A 19192-nucleotide genomic window follows, 5' to 3' on the forward strand; every position below is an offset into this window, starting at 1 on the left:
ACCCCCCCGGGGCTGGGAAGCACCCACAGAGTGCGGGGGAGGCCGGATGCGACCCGGAGGTGGCAGCTTCCTTCCTGCATCCCGTGGAGCTGCTTGGGCAAGAGCCGATTCCTAGAAAGCGCCGCAGCCACCCGTGCCGGCAGCGCCGAGCTGGGGCCGGCGGCCGTGGCCCCGGTGGTGCCGACAGTGCCTGGGGGGGGGGAAGAGGGCTCGGGGTCCTGCTGTGGTGGTGGCAGGGGGACCACCGCAAACCCTGGAGGTGATGCGGGGGCTCAGCCAAGTCTGAGTTCCCCTCAGAGGTGCCGGGGATGCTCCTGGAGCCCTCCCAGAGCTCCCCAAGCAGCAGTGGGAAAAGGGAGGTGGGGGGCGAGGGGATGCGGATGAGGGAAGGCGGTGGTCCAGGAGAGCTGGTCCAGCACCACGGCACAGCCCCAGGCGTCTCCCTCCAGCCCTGGCAACCCCCTGCAGCCACCCCCAGCCCCTCTCCACGCAATATTTGGCCACCCCGGGCTGTCCCTGCGCTCCCCGGTGTCACCGCTTCCTCCCACCGGCCCCGTGCTCGCGTCCCGTGACCGCCCTCATCCCCGCACCACGCTCAGCCCGGCTGTGGTGGGGACGGAGCCGAGCTCCAGCTCCTGCCGGGGTCCCTTTGGCTGCCTCCCCCCTCCTCCCAGCTTCTCCCAGTCCCAGGAAAGGGCAGGAGCGAGGCCGGGGTGCTTGGCACTGCAGCACCCTGCCCGGCGTTGCTCCTTCCTCGCCCGGGTTATCAGGGCTTACAGGAAGCCCCCTCTCCCAGCTCCAGCCCTTTCCTGGAAGGTGAAGCGCCGGGGAAGCGCCAATGCCACCCGCGGGGCTGCCACGGGCAAATATTGACAGAGGGGGGGGGAGGCCAAGAGCACCGGGCCCTGCTCTTTGCTCCGAGCTAACGGTAAAAAGCCGCCCTGGGCACACGGGTTTGGGCCAGAGGTGCCCGGGGGGGTCGGTGCCAGCTCACGCCCGAGTCAGGCCCCATGGGGAGCGGCACCGAGGGCTGGGGAAGCCGCTCCACCCGGCCCCGCATCCCGCTGTCGTGTCCTTGCTTGTATCAGGCATAATTCCAGCTCAGGGCCAGGGAGCAGGGCAGGATGCTCAGGGCGTGATGGAGAAGGATAAAAGGATAAGGACTGCTTGTTCCCGCAGCCCCCAGCCGCCCCACACGGCACAGATCCACCACGGAGCGCATGGGGGTCTCCAGCTGCCTCCTCCCCACCCAGCACCAACCCAAACCTCGCTCCAGGGCCTCTCCGAGCTCTCTCCAAGCACCAGCAAAGAGCCCAGAGCCCCCCAGAGCAGCTCCGGGGGCTGTGAACCCCACTAACGGGCTGGGGTGGAGGAGATGCAGCAGGGCTGGAGCCCCGAGGGGAAGGCAGGTGCCCAGCTCCCCTGTTCCTGCCCAGGCACCGCTTCCCCCTTTTCCCGTGAGTCAAGCAGAAAACATAAATGAAAGGAGCGGAGGCAAATGTGCCACCCCCTCAGGCCGAGGTTCCGTGACAGAGGCAGATTCAGCACCCAGGCAGCTGACCGGGGGGGGGCCGGGACAGCCCCAGCACGGAGCCGCTCCCGGCCCCCGTTACTCACTGGCCGCCCGGTGCCACGCTCCTGGTGGGAGATGCGGGGTGAACTCATGCTCACGTGGAGGAATTTCCAACAAGAATTTGCTTGCAGCTTACAGCCAGGCAGGAAAGCATCCCCGCTCCACCCAGCTGCACGACTGCAGGCAGCCCTGCACCACGAGGAGGTGGTTGCGGCACCCCAACGCCATCCCCAGCTTCCCCGGGGGCAGGGTGGGGGGGCTGAGACCCTCAGGGGCAGATCCACAGCCAGGGCAGCCCCCGGTCTCCCTTTTTTCTCTGCGAGCTCTGATTTAAACTCCCCCAGCACCCAGGGCTAGCGGTCAGCAAAGGGGGGCACGGGGAGCCCCAGCAGCAAAGGTTGGGGGAGCACAGGGGATGGATCCTGCGCCTTCCACCCTCACCAGCGGCACCACGGGGACCTGCAGAGCCAGAGGCTGCACCTGAATCATCACTCAGCAGTGCCAGACCTCTGCTCATGAATCACCTGCACCCTGAGAGGAGCCCGACGGCTGCTTTGTGCTGCTGAAGCTGTGCTCGGTTCGGAGCTGACCTCAGCTCTTGGCTGGGGTGAGGGAAAAGAGCGAGCGCGCATCGGCCACTTGCTCTGCCCTCCCTCCAGCGAGGTCCTGCCTCAGCCTCTGCCCCCCTTCAGGCTGAGAAAACCATCGGAAAACCAGCGAGAAACGAGGCAAAGCCTGATTCTACAAAAGGAATGAATGAAATTAGAAAACGAAAACAAAAGCAGCGGGGGCGTCTCCGTCTCTGAAAGCCCAGCACGAGGATGCCGAACACGGAGGGAAGTCCCTGGTGCCACGGCAGTCCCCGATGCCTCCAGCTCTGCCCTCAAGCTGGGCAGTGCCCAGCCCAGCCCTGTGGTGACGGGGGAACTGTTCCGGGTGTCCCAGCCCCGTGGGTTTCCCAGCAGCTGCCCTGCTGCCTCCCCTCCCGTGGGGGCACAAGGGACGGGCTCCGCTCACAGCGCCGCGATGGCCTTGGCGGCGACGCGGCGCCCCAGGGGCAGGCTGAGATCCGTGATGGCCAGGACGATCTTGGGGCTGGACATGGTGGACACTTTCACCAGTTCTGAAACCTGCAGGGGAAAAGGAGGAACACAAATTGGCTCAGGGCAGCACGGCAGAGACGAGAGGCAGGTGGCTGGGCTCACGCCAGAGCCCCAGGGCTGGCCGAGCAGGCCGAGGAGTGCACGCTTGTGAGAACCCAAAGCTTAAATCACCATCGCCCTCCTGCTTCCCCCGGAGCCAAGGCTGGGTTGTCCCCGAGTGAAGGCAGAGCCCAGGGCTGCAGGGAGCTGGGGACAGAGCTGGAGCTCATCCCTGGTCTGTCAGCACCGAGCATGGAGCCACGGGAGCAGGGAAATGGGGGGAGAACGAACAGCAGAGCCTCGTTTGCTCAAACCAGCACCTCCAGCTACCCCCGGTGCTCTCCCCATGCCCTGAAGGTGCCCTCCCCTCCCGTGGGGCAGCACCCGAGCAGCCTGCGAGCGGGGAGAAGCGCCCCTGGGGTGGGACTCACCATGGTGAAAGGCATGAACTGCAGGATGCTGCCGCGGCTGCCCTGCTCCAGGCAGTCCACGCACTCCTCCATGAACCACTGCACGAACTGGGTGTGGGTGCCGGCCGTCTTGGCCCCCAGGATGGAGGAGATGAGCAGGAAGAGGTTTGCTGGGGAGACAGGGCAATGAATATCAGAGGTTGTGCAGGCTCGGGGAGGCCAGGGACACGGCTGGGGTGACCCGAGGCCCCTGTGTGTCCCCGCTGGTGTCTCGGCACGGCAGGACCCACCCCATAACCAGGCCCCGTGGGCAGGATCTGGCCCCACATTACCTAGCACCCTGTTCAGGGGGTCCCTCATGCTGACGGTGTGGAGCTGGGAGGCGGACAGCGAGGTGCTCATGGAGCGATCTGTTGGGGAAGAGAACGTGCGTCAGGCTGGGGGGAGGCTGGAACAGCCCTCAGCTGTGCCAAGGTGCCCTCCTCAGCCAGTGCTGAGCCCTCGAGAGCTCCCAGCCTCCAGGCTCTGCTCCGAGCCACCCCCCAAGAGAAAAGGAGGTTGTGGGCACAGTGCTTGGTGCTCTCCACGCTCAACGAGCAGCCCCTGCTGCTTGGGCACCCCAGGGATGCGCAGGAGGCTGAGGGGCTCCGCCACCATCCCGCTCTGCCCAGGCACTTGCCCGCACACGCCAGCCCCAGGCGTGACAGAGCAGCCCGGGGGGGGGGCCCTCGCATCTCGGGATGTGTCACCGGGCCTCGCTCTTGCACAAGTCGCATTCATTCCGAGTCTGACCAAGTGCAACGACAGCCCCGAGGGGCGAGCGTGAGCGAGGCTCCGCGCGTGTGACTGTGCAAGTGTTGAGTGTGCCTCCCCGCCGGGGGTGTCATCACGGCGGTGACTCGAGCCTGACGCTTCGCCGGGGCACGAGCGGAGTTACCGCACGGTCACGCTCGGGAGAAGCCAGCGGAGCGTTGCCCCCGGCCACACAACGCCGGCGTGATCCATCCCGTGCGTGCTGCCAGCTGGGTGGAGCGAGCCAGATGTTCAACAGCTGCACGGCAGCGCTGGAAGCTCGCTCTCGGGGCAGAATTTGAGCTAACAGAGAGCCAAGGCGTGACCGATGCACATCCCGGGCATGCCAAGGGGATCTGCGTGACCCGCGCTGAGAGGCACCGCTGGGTCCCCCCCTCCCCCTGCTTGGTGGCACCTCTTGCAGCGGGCTGGGAGGGTCAGGATCCTGAGCCAGCCCTGAAATGTAGCTGCTGACAATGCCAGCAGGACCCAAAGTGGGATGCTCTGAGGATGCTCACCGAAAAAAGCAAGCCCTCCCCCACTTTTCTCATGGAATCACGAGTTGTGTGGCTGCTGCAGGAAGCAGGATTTCCACATCGCTACAGCGAACAGCCCGAAAAAAAGTCCTGAATGTCACTGGAAAGAGGTGGAACCGCACCAAAAAGTTAAAAAAAGATAGTGATATAAAGGGAAAAGCCCATATTTCAACAGCGGCGAAACCAGCGAAAAACCACAGGTTATCACTGTGTTGAAAACTGGCAAACAAAGAACGGGGCTGGGATCAGGGCGTCAGGGTGGAACAATGACCAGGGAGCATCCTGACTCACCGCCCGGACACGAAAACGGCCTCGCTGCGTGCAGCCCTCGGGCAGGAGGACGCGGGTCCCCCCCGCCGGGGCTGTCGCAACCCGCAGCGCCGCGCCGGGGGTCACGGAGACATCCCTGAAAGGACTCATCAGCTCCACTTGCCTTGTTAATAACAGTGGAATTTCAGGATTTAGTCACAAAGAGAAACGTCACCTCTCCATCTTGCTGGGACGGTGACATCGGGGTCTCCAGTCCCGCACAGGCTGGCCAGGGGTGATGGGGTTTGAACAAAAACCTCCCCGAGCCCCTCATGTGTGTCCGGCACGGGGTTAGGTGGCACCGTCATGGGGGGAAGGTGTAATCTCATCACCTTTCCTAAGCTGTTGTCATCAGAGAAGTCAGAAGCTTGACCTTTTGGAGCAAAAGCTCCTCGGGAACCCAACAGAACACACCAAAGTGCTCTGCATCTTCTCAAAACACCCTGTGTGATGTCAAACGCTGCTGCGGGCCCGTCCTGGCAGCAAAGGGACTGGCAGGCACCCTGCCCGCCTGCTGGCACTGGCACGAGGCTCTGGAAAGGTGGAGAGGGGAGCAGGGAGCCTCCCTGCTCCCTTCAAGAGCACTTGGCCCTCTTGGGAAGTGTTTCTGCTCCCAAGCACGTCTCACACCCAGAAATGAGTGGCACGGAGCCTTGCCCGGGAGCAGCCCTCCCCGCCTGCACTTACTGGGGCTGGAGAGGATGTTGGAGTCCTCCTCGTTGGAGCTCAGCAGGCGCATGAGCTTGGAGGGCTGCGTGTCGTCCAGCGGGAACAGGCTGATGTAGTCCTGGGGGACAAAAGGGGGTCAGCCCCAGCAGCCCCTCTGCGGGGCCCATAATTTCCCCCCCCCCCCACAACGGGCCCTGCAGGACTGCGCTCTCGGTTCACCCCGAGTGACTCAGCCTGGGCCAGCCCCGTACGGAGCACCTCCTTACAATCCCCCCTTTTCCCAGAAAAGAGAAGGGAAATCCCTGCATCCCGAGGTCAAGGGACCAAACCTCAGACAGCCCCGCGGACCTGCATGGGGAGCCCGGTCCCAGCAGCTCCCCTCCTCCTCCCAGTCACCTCCCAGTCAGCTCCCATCCTTGGGCACACAGCGCCTCCAAGCAGACCCCGCTCCGTGTCGGACGCACCTCGATATCCTCCCGGTGCCTCTTCTTCTGCCTGCTGGACGCCTGGCCCTTGTTGTGGGAGGAGTAGGAGCTCAGGGCGCACCACACGGAGAGCCTGGGGACAGAGCAGGGTTGCTGAGGAGCTGCCACCATCCCACACGGCTCGTGGTGGGAGCCAGCAGCTCCTGCCAGCCCCGTATTGGGGCTGGGGGTGGGAATTGGGGTGCTGAGCCCCTCTTGGGACAACCCAAACCCCCCGGAGCATTTCCCCGTCCCCACAAACAGACCCACGTGCCCCAAGGGGGACAGCGAGCACAGCACCAGGGCTTACTTGGCCAGTGCCTTCCCCGGCGGGTCCATGAGGGTGTGCCACTTGGAGGAATCCGTGAGCAAATTGGGCAGGATGTGACCCAGCAGGGTCAGCGTCAGCTGCTGCATGTCCAGGCAGAAGATGGCATAGAGCAGCTCCACGGCCCGCAGCGTGTGCTCCTTCCTCGTCTCCTTCAGCAGCTCCTGCGAGGCACGAGGCAGGGCTGAGGGGTTTGGGGTACAGCCAGACCCTTCCCCGCTCATCTCCTGCACCACCAGAGCACGGGCAAGACCCGGCAGCCCTGGAGGTCGCGGCCACCTCCCTGCTGCACCCCATACCTTGACCAGGTTGTTGCAGAACCAGTAGACGCCCCCCATGTGCAGCAGGGTGTCGAAGATGTGGATGGAGCGGCTGTCCACCCAGCCCTTCTCCAGCACCTTGGTGAACATGCTGGTCAGCACCTCCTTGATGGGCTTTTTGGGGGGCAGCAGGTTCCAGTAGGGGATGGTGTCCATGCCCGTGGAGGGGAACTTGATCTGCGTGGCCGTCTGCTGCAGGACGTCGGCGCACATGTGCTCCAGGATGGAGCTCATGATCACCACGCTGTGGCCGAGAGAGAGAAAAAGAGAAAAAAAAAACAGGATCAGGCGGGCTCTGGGAAGCAAAGGGAGGGGAAGAGGGGCCAGCACAGGGCGTGCTGCGAGCCAGGCTCACCGCTCGTTGTAGAACTGCAGCGTGTTCTCGCCGTACAGCGGGGTGGCCAGCTGCCGGATCATCTGCAGAGACTTCTCCCGCTCGTCCAAGCCCAGCATGCGGACGTGGGCCACCAGCCAGGCCACAGCGCACACTGCCATGCTGCACACCTTCCCCTTGATGTTGTCCGTGATTTTCTGCAGGAGGGGGATGGCACAGACGTGGGGACGCTGGGGTGAAGCCTGTGCATCGCCTCCCCAGGGCAGAGTCCGAGCCTTTTCCCCTCCGTGGGGTGAATCTGCCCCTGCCAACCCCGCAGCCCCCAAAGGGGCGATGCCAAAAGGGCCACAGCAGTTCCCCACACGAGCCACTAAGTGGCCACTGAGCTCTGCAGTGACTGCAGCAGCATTGAGGGCAGGAGGACAGGGGAACCCAAAACTGCCCCAAACCAAGCCCTCCTCCTCCAAGCCCTGCACCCCGCTCCCACCGGACCCACCTGGATGGACTCGAAGGTGAGCACGCCGTTCTCCCAGGCATTGAGGATCTCCAGGATGGCAGCCGAGATGCTCAGACAGGCCTCGTGCCACTTCATCTGCCTGCCGGGGAGAGAGGCAGCGGGGTCAGGCACCTGCCCAAAGCAGCTGCTCCCCTCCCGGCGCCTGCCCGCGGGCTGAGCCCTTACACCAGCTTCATCTCCGAGGAGTTGTTGAGGAGGGCGACCAAGGATTCCACCTTGGTGGAGTCGGGGCAGAAGCAGGGGTGGTCGGGGTTGAGGATTTTGCCCTCCTCGGGCATGCAGGTCAGCATCCAGGTCTCGAAGAAGGGCACCTCGCCCGCCGGGCTCGACTCCGACAGGATCACCTGCAAGGGAAACGGCCCTGGGTCTGCCCCGTGCCCTGCAAGGACCCCGCCTGGAGACCCCCAACCCCTGGGGAGGATCCCCCCCACCCCGAGGAGCTCGTGGCTGGGGAAGCAGCACAGCCCCACGGCTGCAGAGAGGCAGGCACTGGGCAGCACCAGTGCAGCACTGGTTTCCAGTCCACAGGCTGTGTTTTGCCCCCTCTCCACGGCACTGTGCCGGCACCACGGCCCCTCTCCAGTCCTGCAGCATCCCTCGGGGAGATGCCAGCACAGGGCCGGTCCCGAGGGGCTGTGAGCATGACAGCAGGGTCACCGTGCCCTGCAGAGCACAAACCATTCATCCCCCACCCCTCTGAGCCCTGCTCGGGCTCCCCAGCACCGGGGTCGGCTGCCCCACGGCTCCGGGATGCGCGGCCCAGCTGGCAGCCAGCTGCGAGCGCTCCCGGGGGGGGGGACACGAGCTGGGAATCCCGTCCGCTGCTTCCTCCCTCCAGCCCTCCGACACCCAAGGGAGGCTATTTTTGACAAAAGCTTTGCACATTTGCACATCTGTTCGGCAGCAGCTGGTCAGGAAAAGTCGCTCCGGGCTGGGCCGGGGGCTGAGACCTCAGCAGAGAGCCCCGGGCACATCCGCTGCGGGCTGCCTCCAGCCAGGACTCCCCCTTTTTTCCCCCACCCCGGGGCTGGCCAGGCAGCCCCCCCACCACTTTGGATTTTTCCCTCCCTTCTCCCCGTTCCTGGTGTTTCGGTATCGTTTCACCTCTCAGCACACACAGATGTCGAAACGGGGAAAATTTTCATGCAACCCAAGGCCCGTTTCCTGAGGGAGGCTGCGAGTTCCTCCTCTGCCAGGGGAGGGCTGAGGCTCAGCTCGGCCCCCCCCCCCCCCCCCACAACAGCCAGAGCCAAATTGTGCAGGGCTGGGGGGGGGCAAGGCTGGAAAAAGGCCGAGGAGATCGGAGCCAGCCCGTGGTATCAAAAAGTGGGGGCACAAATGAAAGTCCTGGGGAATGCTGTGACACCCCCGCTCCATCACTTTACATATTTCTGGCTGTCCTGGGGGGGGAATTGTGCCAACTGCTGGATTTGGGGACGGTAACAGGGCCCTGGGGATGGTGGCACGGCCACTAGAGGAGGCTGGAGGCTGCAGAACCGATGCTGCCGCTCTCACGAGGTCGGTTCCCCAGCGCTGCCCCCCCCAGCCCCACTCCCCGGGGGTGTGGGGTGCTCACCTCCGAGCCGTAGGTCTGAGCCACGTGGCACAGCATGAGGAATGAGATGTCAAACAGCAGGGCCCGGACCGAGGCTCCCTTGGCTGGGGGGACAAGAAAAAAAGACCTCAGGGTGCTCCCGCAGCACAGGGAGGCAGACAGGAGGCCCTGCGAGCTCGGGGACCAGGGCCCTGTCTCCTCCTGGGGTGCTTTTCTAACCCCCAGCTGTTTGCGTGGCGATGAGGGCTCCAGGGGACACGCCAGGCACTCCCCTCACCCCTGCCTGCCCCAGTTCAGGCTCCCAGAACAGCTTTGAGCTCCATTTGACAGCCCCAACCCAACCCCGGGCTCCCTCCTCGGTGCTGTGGAAGGTCAGAGCACTCAACGTGTTTTAATCACCACGCAAACGCAGTCAGAGTCCTTATCTCGGGCGCCGTGCTGACACATCACCCCTTCCAGGGAAGGAACCGGGGCAGGGCCGGCCCCGAGGGGCCCCAGGGGCTGGGGACGAGGGAGCTGCTTACCCCCCCCCAGCAGGGAGCACCCTGCTTTTGGGACGGACACGTTTTTGGGACCCGAGGGGCAGCAGGAGCCTGGATCCTCGCTGGCACCCGGCCACGTGGCCGTGCCGTGCTCCTGCCTGCAGCCCCTCGCTGCCCCAGCACCGCAGCCAGCCCCAGCTTCACCCATCGGGGACCCCCTGGGACCCCAAAGTGTCCCAGAACGTGGCGGGGGGGGAAGCAGAGCCTGCACCACCCCGCAGATGGATGCGCGCACACTTACAGCCTTCTCCGCTGATGTGCTTGGTGAACTCGTTCAGCCTGGAGGGGGCAGAGTGAGGCATTAGCATCGTTACCGTCATTAGCATCACCATCGTTAGCATCTCCTCAATCAGCCCCCTCCCCATCCCCCGGACAGGCAGGGACCCCAATTTTAGTGACCACGGCTGGGCCGGGCTGCACCCTGCAGTGGTGCCGTGCACCCAACCGGGCTGGTGCTGCTCGAGGTGCCCCTCCGGGTGGGCGAGGGGGTGTCACACAGCCCCAGGTGTGCTGGGGGGGGGGTGCTCTAACCAGGACACGGGCATCTGGGGACTGCGGGCACGCACACAGCAGCACCTTGGAGCTGGGGCTGTGCTGCAGCTTCCAAATCTCACCTGAACCTCAAACCATCCTGACTTTGATACCGTGCCCCCTTTACAAAGGAAGGGGAGTGCTGTAAGGACGGCTTCCCCAAAACCCAAGGGCTCCCCTGGATCAGACATGAGGCCAGAGGCAAATCCAGCCTCAAGCGTGGAAGGAACAGAGGAGGAAGGGTGGCACGGCCGAGCCACGCGGCTCTGGGGCAGAGGCTGGGGGCTGCCCACTCACCCCAGCCCTCGGGGATGGAGTCAGCCAGGTGGACACTCACTTGATGAACTTCCGAGCAAAGGATTTCAGTTTTCCTGTTGCTGCTGCTGCCGCCAGCAGCAGATCCAAGCTCTTCCCAGACAGCATGTGACCCAAGACCCCCAGCAAGCCCTCGGGGGATTTGGAGTGATCCGCATCCATGGTCTACAGAAAAAAAAAAGAAGAAAAAAAAGTAAAAAGGGAGGAAAGAAGTCACGAGGAAGGCAAGTTACAGAGCAGCAATAAAGCTCCAGCCACAGGGGCAGAGCTGACCGGCTGCCAGAGCCATCCCGTGAGGCCTCCCTGCAGGGTTGGGGGGCACCCCCAGGCTCTGTGGGGCACGCCAGCCCCTGCACAGAGCAGAGCTGCAGCAGGCAGGGGCAGCACAACCAGCAGCAAAACGTCTTCAGGAGGGAATGCAGCAGCAGGAGTGAGGCAGGGATGAGGGGAGTCCCTCAGGAGGGGGGAAATGCACGCGGGGGAGCAGCTGGGCTCGGGCTGCTGGCACCACCGACTGCATCGCGCTGCCTGGCAGCTCCTCCAGCTTCCAGGGAAGGAGGAGGGGAGCTCCAGAGCTTCAGAGCTCCGAGCTGGCACATCAGGGACTGCGACAAGGCTGGGAGCTAGAAGCTAGAAGCAGGCTCTGGGTGGTGGGCAGCACCCAGGCGGGAGGGGGACGCACCTTCAGGATGTTGGTGACGGTGGGCTCGGCCCTCAGGATGAGCCTGGGGTTGGGCTGGATGTTGGCGTTCTCGGCCGATTTCAGGTGCGGGGCGTGCTCCCTGTCCGCCATCCTGGGGACCCACAAAAAGAGGGGCGCTGAGCAGGGGGAGGGGGCGTTGCTGCCCTTCTCCCCCCACCGCCTCAGGGCAGCACTCGGAGGGGCCAGGCTCTGCCCTGAGCTGGCTGGCACCAAAAGCAAAGGCTCAGCCCCCTCCAGGCCAGGGTGCCTGGCAGCCAGCCCTTCCTGCACCCCACAAGGAGGGTGGTGAGACCCCAAAACCCTGCTTGGTCGCCCGGGCTCTGGCAGGGGCCCTACCGTTTGTCGATCAGGTTGGTCATGTTGGCCTCCGAGAGCAGCCCCTGCTTGCTGCACTCCTGCAGGAGCAGACTCATGCAGTTGCAGCTGGAAGAGAGAGAGAAAAAAAAAAAAAGGAGAGCGTGAGCCCAAGGGACGGCGTTCCCACTGCCCTGGCAGGGACACGGGGCAGGGGGGGCAAAGCAGTGGTGCCAGACCTCCCCGCCACCCCAAAAGGGCAGGACAGAGCCAGGCAATGCTTTGAAAGCCAGGCCTGGAGCCTCCCGGACACAGCGAGGACTCCCGAGCTGTCCTCCTGCCTCTGCTCCCAGCCCTCGGAGGGGGCCGCAGGGCTGGAAGCAGCTCCGGAGATCACAAAGCATCAGCGCCGCGTGAATCAGCTGTCAGACACTCGCTGCCTTGCTCATTTGGCAGCACCACAGCCTCGGGAAGAAGGCGGCAGAGCAGCAATGGAGCCTTTTGTCTTCTACTAGGAAGAGCCTCGCACGGAGCTGCCCCAGCAGCCCAGAACCGCAGCTCCCCGCGGCGATGCTGGGGGCAAAAGGGGGTTGGGGGGGGGGAACAGGCTGGCCACGGGCTCGCAGTGCTGCCAGCGAGCTCAGGGCATGCAGGAACTCACTTGCATCGCTGATCGGCCGTGTCGAGCAGCGGGGTCAGCTTCAGCAGGAACTCGAAGGCGCAGTTCACGTCCTCGGTGAAATCCTGCCGTGCACAGAGGCGAGCACTCAGCTCCTGGAAGGGCTGGCCCCAGCCTGCCCTTCCCTCCCAGCCCCTTTTTCCCACCCCAGCCACCCTCGCCCAGCTTTGGCCGGGCACCAGCAGGGTCAGGACAAGCACCGTCCGCTCGCATGCGACGCTGCCGACAGCTCCAAGGGCCCCCGAGCCTCACCTTGTCCCCCTGGGGATACTTCTTGAGTTTCACCAGGACCTGGGGGATCTGAAAGACACAAGGGGACGATGTGACCAACAGACAGGCTGCAGAGGAGCACGGCACAGGCTGAGCGTGTGTCAAAGCTTTGAATCACATGCAGATCCTTTTTGTCTGCTCACTGCTGAGCCTGGAGCTGGCTGTGGCATCCTTCAAAGGCCCCCCATTTCCCCCGCCACGTCCCAGGAAAAACAAAGTGGGGCTGGGCTGAAAAGCGGGCTGCAGGAGGGCTGCCTGCAGGCTCAGCCATCTCACACTGTCCCAACAGGGTGAGCAGGGGCCCCCGAGGGGCACACCAGGGGTCAGGACTGGTGGCTGTGCCGAGTTTTGGTGCTGAGCAGGGCCAGGAGAGCAGGGAAAGGCAGGAGCTGGGGGCACCGGGTGCCCCCCAGGGCTAAGTCCTACCTTCAGGAAGGTGAAGGCTGTCCACTTGAGCTCCTCCGTGCCCTCCGGGGACTCGATGAGGCCCACGAAGCAGGCCTTCCAGATCTCCAGCACGAAGAGCGGGGAGGGGATGCGCTGCAGGGCACAAGGACAGGACCCCCCCAAGTGCTGGGAGAACAATAACGCGACTCCCCCGACTGCAGCCAAGCCCTGCACCCCCTGCAAAGCTGCTGACGGGCTCACACGTCCCCCCCCTCAGCTTTCCCCACATCCTCGGACTGGGATCAGCCCCCTCCTCGCCCCGCAAGGCCCTGCTCCACCTCCCCCAGGTCGCCCCGAGCGGGAGCAGGGGGTGCCACGTGTGTACCTGCATCCTCTTCACCATCATCAGCTGCTCCACCAGCGGCTGGGTCTCTCCCGTGAGGTTCATGGTGCCCTCCAGCAGCACCACGGCGTGCACGGTGGGGAAGCCGGTCTTGTTCAGCTGCTCGGAGTGAACCGAGAGCATGGTGGGGATGCTGGAGGCGGGGGGGGAAATAATGCAGGGTTACTTGAGCCTTGTGGGGACGGATCCTTGCTCCTCCTGTCCCATTTTCCCTTCCCAGCCAAGCCCCAGACCTCTGTGGTCGCCACAGGGGATTGTCCCCTGCCCTGCACAAGAGCCTTTGGGCACGTCCAAGTCCCCTCGCCACACCTCAGGGCCTGGAAGCACCTCCTGGGGCACACAGGACAGCTCTACCCACACTGGAGCAGCTGAGGGATGGCCCCAGGAGCCCTGTAGGATTCCTTGGTGGCAGGTCACCAGTCCCTGTCCCCTACTCCAGGGTTTTCACCAGCCCCAGCCCACTGCCAGCACGGGAGCCAGAGCTGGAAAGGGACAGGAAGGCACGGAGCCAGCGTGGGGAGAGGCAGGAGGAGGGCTCAGCCCCCTTTTACCCTCCAAGCCCACGAGGACAGCGGCGCGGAGCTACCTCTTGATGAGGGAGATGCAGTCGTCAGCCTGGCTTCGCAGGGGGGAGTTGCTGAGGCTGCTCAGGCTCTCCCCCAGCTTGACGAGGGACTGCTCCACGCTGCTCCACGAGGCTGCGGAGAGAGGGCAGGCGTTGGTTAGAGGGGGACAGGGACAGGACGAGGAGCCAGCAGCCTGGCTCTGACACACAGAGGGCTGCAGTCTGCACACCTCTGCACGCCCGGGCTGGGGGGGAGGCTGCGTGCAGGCCAGCAGCTCCCTGGCACAGGGACCAAGAGGAGGCGCGGGGCTGTGCCAGGAGGGCTGGCAGAGCTCAGGACCCGCCGCGAGCCCGGGAACGGCTCCCGCAGCCTTGGCATTAATTCTGCTCCTCTGCCAAGGGCAGCGAGGAGGGGAGGGGGCAGGGGGTGGCACGGAGCCAAGGAGGAGACGGTGACAGCAACGGGGCTGGGAGCCGCAGGGACAATGCGGCAGGAGCTGGGCAGGGGGAAGGGGAGGTGGCAGCTCCCCGGGACCAGGGGCAGGGACGTACAGGTCTCCTCCAGCTTGGCGATGTGGATCAGGGCGCGGTTCTTGGTGCTGCCCAGCATTTTCTCCAGCCGCTCCAAACACATCTTCAGCTGGTTCTCGGCTGCCGCCTGCTCCAGCGCCTCCTTCACCTTCTCGGCGTAGAAGGCGGCGCAGTGCAGGAGCCAGATGAGGGCACTCATCAGCGCCCGGCACAGCCCGATGCACTCCTCGGCCTTGCCGTGGCAGCTGGCAAGGGGAGAAAACGGAATTGTGCTCACCCTGGGCCAAGCTACGGCCCCAATGAGCCCCAGGCACGGAAACGGGGCACCCTGGGGATCCAAACCATGTCCCACGCGCCCAGCCCGGCGTGCCCGCTGCCTCCCAGCTCCCCCTCTGCAGACCTCAACCCGCTCAGCCCACGAGCTTCTCCCCCACGCCAGGGGAAATAAAAATAAAAGCCTGCCCAGCGCAGGCTCCTCTCTGGCCACTCAACTGCAGGGAAACTTTCCAAGCCCGTAATCAAATTATCTTGCTAAGAGAGGCTGAGCGCTGATCAATGCAAAAAGAGGTGAGCGCTTTCCCCTCCTGATGCACAAATCATCGGGGCCAGAAGTTTTGATCAAATTAAGCGGAGGATCAGATTAGGCAGGAACTGGATTAAGCGGCCAGCTCCGCAGTTGGCCAGCAACAGCTCCTTGTTAACATCTGCGCCTGATGCACATTCATCGCTGCTGCTTCCATCTCGTGTAATTGAAGAGCTGCTACCTTCAGCCTCCCGCCCGCCCACACCGCGCCGGCCTCCCAGAAGAGGCTGGCAGGGGTTAACAGGAAGATTTCTCAGCTTTCTATAAAAGTTTTTTTTTTTTTTTTTTGTGGCCTGAATTGTCTGGTCTCCCCTGGGCCCTGCGACACCAGCGGAAGAGCACGAAGCAAAACAAGGCAGCTGCACGCAGCGCCTGGGGCAGCGCGGGCAGGACGGAGAGCGCTGGCAACCGGGGCCCTGGGAAGCCACCGAGGCCACACAAGAGAAACAAAACAGAGAAGGGACAGAAACCCACGGGCTGCAGGGCTCACACCCACCCCTACCCACCCAAACCGGGCAGGAGTGTGGTGGCAGAAGCCTCAGCCCCACAGTTGGGGGGGTTTCAGACCCCCCTCCTGCTCTGCCCACGCTGGCACTCGCACGGCATCCCAGCCTGGGGCAGCAGCTTGGGAACGGAGATGGAGGGGGAATAGGGCCAAGGTGGGCACCCCAAGATCAGTTTGGGGCTCGTGGGGGTCACGGCAGGGCCGTGCTGTACCTGAGGCGGTCGCAGAACATGTCCATGATCTCCAGCAGCGACTGCACGCACAGGTCCCGGGAGAAGTCATCGAACTGCAGCAGGGAACAAGGAGAGATTTCAGAAGGTGGGGAAGAGGAAAAAGGGGGGTGCCGGGCTGCAGCACTTCCAAAAAACAGGCGTGGGACACCCAAACAAACAGAAACAGGGGCAGGGCTGTCCCTTGGCCGGGTTGTGGTCATCCGGGGTGGCCCAAAGCACCGGGAGCGCGGGGCAGCGGGGACCGGGCTGCGTTTTGTGAGCCGCCCTCCCCGAGGAGCCGTGGGGGCCCGGAGCTCCGTTTGCAGCCCCCCGCTGAGGCAGCAGAGGCTCGGTGCCAGCCCCCCGCGCCCACCCCCAGCTCGGCGGGGCTTGGCAACGAGCGCCAACAGCCCGGCTGGCCGCGGGGACGGCAGAGGCGCTGCTGACATCTCGGCGGAGCAGATGGGGCCGCCCTGCCGGGCCGGAGCTGGCCCGCGGGTCTGCGCCGAGCCCACGCTGCTCTGAAGGAGGAAGCTGCTGCCGTCAAGGTCAGCGCTTCTCCAACAGGCAGAGCCCGGCTGTACTCTGCCTCTGCCACCCCGACAGCCCTGGAGGGGTGCCGGGCCCTGCCCAGGGGCTCCCCGAAATCGCTGTCGGGTGCGGAGCCCCAAAATGACGCCACGCGGCCGCCGGCGCTTTGCTCGTCTTTGTGAGCGCAAAGAGGGGGGAGGAAAATTGTTTCCCCCTCTCTGTAACTCTCCCTAAAAACCTGGGGGTGCTGTGAGGAGGTGCAGGGAGGGTGGAGGGCTTGATGCAGCCCACGGAGCAGCCCCAAACACCGTGTTTTTGGGGTGTCCTTCTCCCCCTCGCAGTGGCACGGGGACACCCAGCAGCTCGGGAAGCTGCTCCCAGCACCCAGGTGGGATTTACACAAAGGTGCCGTGGGGCAGGAGCCCACCAGGAGCCCCACACGAGGTTTTAGCACCCACAAAGCGTGGTTGTGCCTGGAAGCACTGGCAGGGCTGTCCCCAGAGGGCCACGACGGGGCTGGCGCGCTGCTGACTCAGCGCAGGCTGTCACTTTCCACTTGACCTATATTCGGGGAGAGCGGCGGGGCAGGAAAGGGATCCGCGGGTCTCAGGTAAAGAGAAAAACCCTCGGGGAGCAGCTGGCGGAGCCGTACCTTGCTGATGGCCATCAGCACCGTGGAATAGGACACCATCTAGGAAGGAAGCAGAGAGAGAGAGAGAGCCCGGGTGGGCGCCGCCGCGCTCGTTGCTGAGGAACGGCGAGCTCAGGGCACAGCCCCGGGGCGCTGACCCGACACAAATCCCCTCAGACAGCTCGAGGTGAGCGCTGCCTCGTCTCACACAAACTTCAGGCAACGTTAAAATGCTGCACGGAGGCAGTGTGGAGGCTCTCGGGGCAATGATCCCCACCCCGTGTGCAGGAGGCAGCAATATTTACGGAAATCTCCCCACCCGGGGCACCCACCGAGCCCCCTTCCTCCCCGTACCAGGCAGGGGTGATGCCTGTGGGGTGCAGACGGGATGTTTGGGGTGTGTGCCCGCCACCCCCGGGCTCTCTGCCTGCTAATTGGGGCCGCGAGGTGACAGCCAGCAGCGTTTGTGGCACGGGGAGGGCGATTACCTGTGAGCTGATAGCGTACTTCAGGTAGGACAGGATGAGGGGGTTCGGCGACGGCCCGATCATCGCCTGCTCCAGCAGCGCCTCTGCAAGAAAAGAACGGGGCCAGGTGGCAGAAACCTCGTTACCCACGACAGCTCTGCCCTAAAATCAAAAGAATCCTCAACCTTTCTGCTTTCTCCTAAATAACTCAGCTCTCCCGGGCACCCGGGTTCAAACCAGCCCCTGCTGCTCTCCAAAAACGTTCCCCTTCCTCCCATGTCGTGCCTGGGGGGGGGAGCTCAGGCAGCCGCCAGCACGTGGCTCCTACCCCGCTACCGGGGCTGGACTCCGGGCACCCCACAAACGGCCCCATTTGGCCAGGATGAGCCCCACAAGGCTGGCAGCCAGCCAGGGAGGCTGGAGGGGCTCTGCCCACCCCATCTGCTCAAGCCGAGCTTGAGCGCAGGATGCACCTCCCAAAAATCCAGCCCGGGGCTGCGGGCATGGGCTCAAAGTAGGTCAAGGCAGGCGCACCCCCCAAAAAAAGGTGGCACCGAGCCGGGTCCCGGCTGTAGGAGACACCTGGGGGCGGGTGGAAGGCTGCAAATAGGGCCAGAAGGGCTGCTGGTGGCCGTCCCCCTCCCCGCTGGCTCAGGGGGTGCCAGGAGGAGTTGGCCGCACGCTGGTGCCCACCGCAGGCGTTGTCAGCGCACATTTGCCGAGCCCGGCCGTGATTCGGGCCGCCCGTGCCAGGTTTTTCGGCTTTTGTAGTCGAAATTTGAAAGGCGTGAGAGAGGCTTGGGGAGGGGGCAGCCCGTTCCTAAAACGGGCAGAAAAAGATGGAAAATCTCTAAACCGCGCGGCACCGTGGGCACCGGCTGGAAGGGCTGGGGCAAACACCCTTGGGTAGGGACAAGGAAAAGAAATCCCAATAAGCAGGGCGGGAAGGGGGCCTTTTTGGGGGGTGGGGGCAGCACCAGGCCCCTCGGTGGGGGAAACTGAGGCAAAGAGCCCAGACCCTGTCCCCATCCCCCCAAACCCCCCAGCCTACCCCCAGCCCCCTTTCCCCATCCCCCCAGCCTTCCCCTAACCCCCCCAGCCCCCCCCAGCCCCTTCCCCATCCCTGTCCCTGTCCCCCCAGCCCTGTCCCCCCAGCCCTGTCTCTGTCCCTGTCCCCAAAGCCCCTTCCCCGCCCCCCAAACCCCTTCCCCATCTCCCCCAGCCTTCCCCTGCCCCCTGAGCCCACCCCCAGCCCCTTTCCCCGTCCCTCCAGCCTTCCCTCAGCCCCCCCAGTCTGACCCCAGCCCTGTCCCTGTCCCCAAAGCCCCTTCCCATTCCCCCCCCCACCCCTCCAGCCCGCCCCCAGCCCCTTCCCCATCCCTGTCCCCAAAGCCCATTCCCCACCCCTGTCCTCCCAGCCCCTTCCCCGCTCCCCCCACCCCCCCTTACCCCAACCCCCCATCCTTCCCCAGCCCCCCAGCCCCTTCCCCATCCTCGTCCCTAGCCCCAAAGCCCCTTCCCCGTCCTCCCCCCCACCCCCATAGCCTTCCCCCATCCCCCCCAACCCCCCCAGCCTACCCCGCCCCCTTTCCCCCATCCCCCCCAGCCTTCCCCTAACCCCCCCAGCCCCCCCTCAGCCCCTTCCCCACCCCTGTCCCCATCTCCCCAGCCCCTTCCCTACCCCCCCACCCCCCTCACCCCCCCAGCCCCTCCCCCACCCCCCAGGCCTACCCCCTTTCCCCATCCCCCCATCCTTCCCCCGTCCCCCCCAGCCCCCCCTTACCCCACACCCCCTCTCCCACCCCCACACCCCCCCCTCACCCCCCGTCCCCCCCCCACCTGCCAGGTTGAGGATGTCCCAGGTCGCCCCCCGGGGGAAGAAGCGCCTCATGTTGACGGCCCACTGGTAGTCGCTCCAGCGCTCCTTCCAGGCCTGCAGCAGGGCCTGCTTCAGGTTCACCACCTTCATGGTGCCGTGGGGTGGGGGGGGTGGTCCCGGGGGGGGGGGGGTCCCGCAGCCGGTACCGGGTGGGGGGGGGAGGGGGAGGCCCCGAGCCTGCCGCCGCCCGCCGCCCTCAGCGGCTGGGCACCGCC

General features: G+C 64.9%; 1 protein-coding gene across 1 annotated transcript; it reads right to left on the bottom strand.

Annotated features, from left to right (window-relative positions):
* Nucleotides 1-2312: 2312 nt before the first annotated feature.
* On the bottom strand, nucleotides 2313-19192 carry MED24 (mediator complex subunit 24). The gene is made up of 25 exons (XM_072029018.1): nucleotides 18938-19192; nucleotides 17120-17202; nucleotides 16653-16691; nucleotides 15470-15543; nucleotides 14191-14414; nucleotides 13660-13771; nucleotides 13056-13206; nucleotides 12710-12823; nucleotides 12266-12313; nucleotides 11996-12078; nucleotides 11377-11463; nucleotides 11020-11131; nucleotides 10360-10502; nucleotides 9733-9770; nucleotides 8971-9053; nucleotides 7560-7738; nucleotides 7374-7473; nucleotides 6899-7074; nucleotides 6523-6787; nucleotides 6206-6387; nucleotides 5896-5989; nucleotides 5450-5549; nucleotides 3458-3535; nucleotides 3147-3295; nucleotides 2313-2703 (listed from the first exon to the last, which is right to left on the bottom strand). The coding sequence occupies exons 1-25, from the start codon at nucleotides 19065-19067 to the stop codon at nucleotides 2587-2589; spliced, it is 2961 nt and encodes a 986-aa protein (XP_071885119.1). The 5' UTR covers nucleotides 19068-19192; the 3' UTR covers nucleotides 2313-2586.

This window comes from Anas platyrhynchos, chromosome 28 (genome assembly GCF_047663525.1).
Source record: "Anas platyrhynchos isolate ZD024472 breed Pekin duck chromosome 28, IASCAAS_PekinDuck_T2T, whole genome shotgun sequence".
Classification (NCBI taxonomy): Eukaryota; Metazoa; Chordata; class Aves; order Anseriformes; family Anatidae; genus Anas; species Anas platyrhynchos.

Coding starts and splice junctions, on each gene's coding strand:
- MED24 (XM_072029018.1), bottom strand. CDS start 19,067: ATGAAGGTGGTGAACCTGAAGCAGGCCCTGCTGCAGGCCTGGAAGGAG. Junction 9,771..10,359: donor TTTGCTCGGAAGTTCATCAA/GTGAGTGTCCAC, acceptor TGCCCCCTCCAG/GCTGAACGAGTTCACCAAGC. Junction 3,536..5,449: donor CAACATCCTCTCCAGCCCCA/GTAAGTGCAGGC, acceptor CTTCCCCAACAG/ATCGCTCCATGAGCACCTCG.